We start from the raw sequence: 6368 nt of genomic DNA, 5'->3' as shown, positions 1-6368 counted from the left end.
TGTACCTCATTTTGCTCAACACACCTTCGGATCATTTGGTATGTGCAATACTTCCAAAGGTATGGCTCATCCCATAGGTACCTCTTTGTTTCCTTCTTGATTTTGTCTTTTTGCCAACGTGTGGATTCAGGTGTAAATTGATTTGTGACCAAGTAGTTGACAATGTCCGCATACCATGGAGCTTCTTTGGTGACAAAAAAGTGCTCATCCGGGAATGTTTCACAGATTGGTGTTGCATCTTCAGGAAGTACGATACGACTTAGATGATCTGCAACCAATTTCTCCTTCCCACTTTTGTCCTTAATCTCCATATTGCACTTTTGAAAAAGCAACATCCACCGTATTAACCTTGGCTTAAATTCTTTCTTGGTTAGTAAATGCTTTATCATTGCATTTTTTGAATAGATGACCACTTTAGTTCCAAGGACATATTGTCAGAAATTCTCTAGTGCAAGGACAATAGCAAGAATCTCTTTCTCTGTTGTGGTATAGTTGTTTGAACACTATCAAGGGTATAGATGCATAGTAAATGACATTATGAGATCAGTCCACCTTTTTTTTCCAAAACCGACCTAACCGTGGTATTGCTAGCATCACACATGATCTCGAACGGGAGATCCCAATTCGGCGGTTGAATAATGGGATCGAATGTCATAAAATCCTTCAAATGATCAAATGCACTTTTACATGCATCACTGAACTCGAATTCGACCTCTTTTTGTAGAAGTTGGCACATCGACACTATGATTTTGGAAAAGTATTTGATGAAGCGCCGATAAAAACCTGTATGGCCAAGAAAAGAACGCACTTTCCGAACATTTGTCGAGTACGGTAAGCTCTTAATTACATCAATTTTGGATTTGTCAACCTTAATCCTTTTTGTGACACTACATGTCCAAGTATCAATCCCTTGTCAACCATAAAATGAGATTTTTCATAATTAAGGACCAGATTTATGTCAATGCACCTTTGTAAGATTTTGGTGACATTTTGCAAACATTCATAAAAAGAGTTTCCATAAACAGTAAAATCATCCATGAAAACCTCTATGATACTTTCAACATATTGTGAAATTATGCTCACCATGCACCTTTCAACAGTTGCGGGTGCATTGCACAAACCAAAGGGCATGCGTCTATACGCGAAGATGCCAAAAGGTCATGTAAATGTGGTTTTCTCTTGGTCTTTCGGGGCAATCGGAATTTGATGAAAACCAGAAAAACCATCAAGGCAACAATAGTGCGACTTTCCAGCCAATCTTTCAAGCATTTGATCGATGAATGGCAAAAAGAAATGATCTTTGCGGGTGGAAACATTCAACTTCCTATAATCAATACAAGCTCTCCACTTGTTTTGCACATGGGTAGGTACCAATTCTCCCTCAGAGTTCTTAACAACTGTGTCTCCGGCCTTTTACGAGACAACTTTCAGGGGACTTACCAACTTACTATTAGAAATGAGATAGATTACACCTTCATTCAAAAGTTTCATGATCTCCTTCTTCACCAGCTCCATCATGGGTGGGTTTAGTCTCCTTTAAGCTTCACTAGTTGGCTTGAAATCCTCTTCCATTAATATTTTGTGCATGCATAATGATGGACTTAACCCCTTTATGTCTACGATGGTCAAACCAATGGCCTCCTTGTACTTCTTCAAAGTGTCAACCAACTCTTTTTCTTCTTCCTTTGACATCTTGGTTGAAATTATCACCGGTAGTTTCTCGTCATTTCCAAGGTAGGGATACTTGAGATGTTCAGGAAGAGTCTTCAATTCTAGTATAGGTGGTTGTACTATCGAAGGAAGGAGTTTTGGATCAGGATTTTTGACCTTCATGCGGGGTGGCTTAACTCTCATAGGTTGCACTTTTCCAAGGAGTTGATTACTTTAATAAACCCATCCTCCAAAGTATACTTCTCAGTTAGACTCTTGATCCCTGTCTAATCGAAATGCTTGCTCAACATGGTGGTTAGCACATCTTGGCTTGACAACCTAAAATAATCATTAGTACATGATTCTATAACATCTATGATGTTTAAGGAATGAATATCACTAGGATAACGCATAGCTTCAAAGATATTAAAGGTGATCACCTCACCATCGAACTCCATAGATAAAGAACCATTTTCTACATCTATTTTTATTTTTTCGGTACTCATGAAGGGTCTCCCCAAAAGTATGGAACTCAATTGTGAGGTGTTGTCATCACCCATATCCAGTACGTAAAAATCATAGGGAAATACAAGCTCATTGACTTGCACTAACACGTCCTCCAATACACCTTTTGGGTGTACTAAAGACTGGTCGGCAAGTTGAATTATGACTTTGGTTTTTGTTAAAGGTCGAATTCCTATTATTTTATAGCTTGAGTAATGTAAGACATTAGTTAATTCCCCAAGATCTAACATGCTACGTGGCACAAAAAGGTTACCCATTTTACAAGGAATCGTGAATACACCCGGGTCCTTACGTTTCTTTGGTAGTCGTTTTTGTAACATGGCGGACATGTTTTCTCCTACTTTCACTGTTTGTTTTCCTTTGAGATTTTTATTAGATGTGCAAAGTTCATTAAGGAACTTAGCATATCTAGGAGTTTGTGTAATATCATCTAAAAGACAGATATTGATTTAAACCTTTCGGAACATTGCCATGATTTCATCATCTTCTCGCTCTCTCTTTGTGCTTGCCATCCTTAAAGGAAATGGGCTGGTGTGACAATTTCCTCGGTGTTAATTGGCTTCTTTAGCTTTGTATTATCATTCTTTTCATTCTCTTTGATATCTTCCTCCACTTCAATTTCCTTTTCTTCCTCTTCTTCATTTGGCATTCTTGGCCCATCATGCCTTTTTCCACCTCTCAAAGTAATGGCACATGCATTGTGTTTCGGGTTCTTTTCAGTTTGAGATGGTAGCTTGCCTTGTGATTCCATCTTTCTCACAGATTGAGCAAGTTGTGCCATTTTTTTCTCCAAGAATTTTATACTAGCCTTAGTTTCTTGTTGGAAGCATTGAGTGCTAGTGGCAAGGCCTTTGACAATGTCCTCTAAGGACATGCATTATGAACCCGTTTGTTGAGGTGGTTGTTGTGGCTGCCTTGGATGGAAATTTTGAAGTTGAAAAGGTGGCATTTGTTGATGTTGAGGAAATGGTGGTCTTTGTTGATAACCCCCATGTTGTTTTTCTCCCTAACCTTGATTGTTATTCCATTTTTGGTCACCCCTTTGTGGCTCGTATCCCCTTTGATTTGACCCGAAATACCCTCCCAAGGTTGTTGCTTCTTCATAATCCTCCTCTTGAAGTTTAGGGCACATGTTAGTTGGGTGATCCACTTGAGTGCAAATATCGCAAGGGCGGGGTGCGAGCTGCACACCTTTGTCTTCAGCTAGAATCATTGCTACTTTTGTAAGCTCGAACAATTGAGCTTCAATTTTAGGAGTTTGGACTTCTTGTACACCTCGGGGTACATCCATGTACCATTCTTCATCATGACCCGAATGCTTAAAATATTCAGTAATGTTCTTGATTAGGTTGCGAATTTCAGTTGGAGTTTTCTCAGGTAAAGACCCGCCACTTGAGGCTTCAAGCAACGTTCTTTCCATTGGAGTCATGCCTTCAATAAAGTATTGAAGGAGCTGATATTCAGTGATTCCATACTCTAGACAACGGGCACATAACTTCTTGAATCTCTCCCAATATGTGTGGAAGGCTTCTCTTTTATGCTGCTTGATTCCATTGATTTCCCTACATAGGGTTGAAGCTTTTATTTCTGGGAAGTATTTGTCCAAGAAAAGGCATTCAAGATCTACCCAATTAGTAACCGTCCCTGATAGGAGACCATAGAGCCAATCTTTGGCTATATCTTGCAATACAAAGGGGAATACCCTAAGCTAATTTGATCCTCTGTGACATTGTGTGGTTTCATGCCAACACACACAACATGAAATTCAGGGAGGAACTTGTGAGTATCTTCATTTTCATGGCCTATAAAGGTTGGAAGTATGTGGTTGAGTCCGAATTTTAGTTCAGGGTCGGTAGTTGTTGGATAGGTGATGCAAAGAGGTTGTTAAGTGACCTCTTGCCTCACCCATTGGCGAAGGGTTTGCTTAGGTGGTGGACCACGATTGTTGTTGTTATTATTACCTTCGTTTCCTCCTTGGTATCCTGTTGGGCCTATCGTGTTGCATCTTGGGCTCGGTTATTAGTCCAGTTTTGTCGCCGGTTTGGGCCTGTCCAGCCGTGTGTTTTGTTTTAGGGTTTAGTATATAAGTTGCAGGCATGCAATCTTATCATTAACGCTTTTCATCATTATTTTATCAAGTGTACTGTAAACCCTAGCGCACCTCTATAGTGGAAGTTCTTAATCGAGCTCTGCTGAGGTGTGACTACATTTTAATCATTCGACATACGGATTGATTCACTGAGTGTTCCAGTATTCATTGTTTTTGCTTATTTACCTGTTAAAGATCTATCGATCTAAAGAGTTTTTAACTCATCAATTGGTATCAGAGCAGGAGACTGTGTAATCTATACGCATCTCTTCTGTCGAAGAAGGTTTCAGGGTTTTCCGCTAATATTGATCTCTGTTAGAAGCCGTCATCTTGTTGTTGACGTAGTTCTTGGATTTTGATTTTACCCTGACTTTGTTTACAAGTCTGATCTTGAACAGGTTTTTTGGAATATTATCATGTCACTCGACGATTCCAACGCAAACCCTATCAATATCTCCAATAGCATTGGATCCAGAACTAGGATTCCCATTCTATATACTCAGGATTATGAAAGTATAGACGCATCACTTTGAAGACTATGTGATCGGTTTTGAAGACAATGGGTATTTAATCTGGGAAGCGATCACTGTAGGTCCGTTCACTCACACTGGCACAAACCGAATCATAAAGACTCAAAAGGAGTACAACCAACTTATGGTCGATGTTAAATATGTTCCTCAAGATGAAAAGGAAAAGTTTGTAGGCAATATTAAAGCGCTTAGAATGATCAGATTTGCCCTACAGTCTGACACCTTTCGGTTGGTTAGCTAATGCACGACGGCGAAAGAGGTTTGGGACAGGTTGAAAGAGCTGTATTCTACCGATGAGGATCTTGAGCATTCGATCCAGACTATTGCTTTCAGAGTTTGGAGACTTCAAGCAGAAACCTGAAGAGAAGCTTATCCAAGCCTTTGATCGCTTTAATCATCTTCGTAGCAAAATGATAAAGCATGGTATAGAGAGGAAAGTTATTGAGCAGAAGCTCAGATTCATGAATGGCCTAAGGTCCGAATGGATGGCTGTAGTGTCTACTGTAAAGGCCCATGAACAATTCAAGGCTTACTCTTTGGTGAAGCTAGTGGGGATACTAAAGTCACATGAAGGTGCAATGACTAAAGAAACGAATGTGGTTTCTAGCATGGGTTCTTTGGCCCTAATTTCCAAAGGAAAGAATGCAGTTGAAGAAGAAGAAGATTTAGATCTCTGTGAATTTGGTCTGACCAATGAAGAATATGCTTTGATGGTTTCAAACCCAAAGAAGTTCATTCGCAGAAGGTTTCCCACTAATAAGAACCGAAACTGGAAAGGAAACTATAGTTCAGAAAAGGCAAGGGAGGAACCGAAGATCACTCCCCAGCAAGAAGAACCGAAGAAGGAGAGTAAGATGTCAAGTGACGCAGGATTTAATTGTCACTTTTGTGGAGGCAAAAATCACTTTGCCAAGGACTGTATGTTGAGGAAGATGACAGAGAATAATGAGAGTGAAGACGATGAAGCATACTACCTGAGAAAGCTAAAAGAGATTAATAAGAAGAAAGTTGCTGCAAATAACACTATGAATGTTCTTATTGTGCAGGAAAATGTTGCAAATGATGAATTTGGTGGTGTTAAGGTCTGGTCAACTGATTCAGACGATGAAGAAGTGAGAAAGCCTACACATGGCAGAGCTTTCGTGGCGAAAGAAGATGAATATGCTGCTGAAGGAAAGTGTTTGGGGTTACACCACTGATGGGGGTGAAGATGAAGCGAAGGAACGAGAAGACAGGTGCTTCGCTGCCAAGCCTGTTGGTGAGCAAATCAATGAGTGCGACCAGTTGATCAAGAAGGTACAATCTATTCTCGAAACATTAAAAATCCCTGTCACAAACTATGAAAAAGAATTGAACGGATTAAAATCTAAATTTTCTAGTTTAAGTGGTAGTTTAACCCAACATCGCCTCACAAATTCTAACCTAACTGATCAACTCAGTAGGGAGTCTTTGAAGAGTGAGGAGAGGCGAATGTGGATTGAGCAAAAGGAGAAAGAGTTAATTAGAATTAAGGATGAGACAATTAATTTGCAAAGGGATAATTTGAAGCTTTTAAAAAAGAGAAATGTTTTTTG

The 6368-nt window shown here is 39.6% G+C and overlaps 1 protein-coding gene across 1 annotated transcript; it reads right to left on the bottom strand.

Annotated features, from left to right (window-relative positions):
* Window positions 1-1937: 1937 nt before the first annotated feature.
* On the bottom strand, window positions 1938-2504 carry LOC145111579 (uncharacterized). The gene has a single exon (XM_079047846.1). It carries the CDS (start codon window positions 2502-2504, stop codon window positions 1938-1940), a length of 567 nt encoding a protein of 188 aa, XP_078903972.1.
* Window positions 2505-6368: the final 3864 nt, after the last annotated feature.

Source organism: Lactuca virosa, chromosome 5, assembly GCF_052849685.1.
Source record: "Lactuca virosa cultivar CGN04683 chromosome 5, Lactuca_virosa_CGN04683_v6, whole genome shotgun sequence".
NCBI classification, from domain to species: domain Eukaryota; kingdom Viridiplantae; phylum Streptophyta; class Magnoliopsida; order Asterales; family Asteraceae; genus Lactuca; species Lactuca virosa.
This window is presented reverse-complemented; position numbering and strand designations above follow the sequence as displayed.

What these genes read in the sequence shown, in the direction of transcription:
- LOC145111579 (XM_079047846.1), bottom strand. Translation starts at nt 2,504, where the DNA reads ATGTCCGCCATGTTACAAAAACGACTACCAAAGAAACGTAAGGACCCG.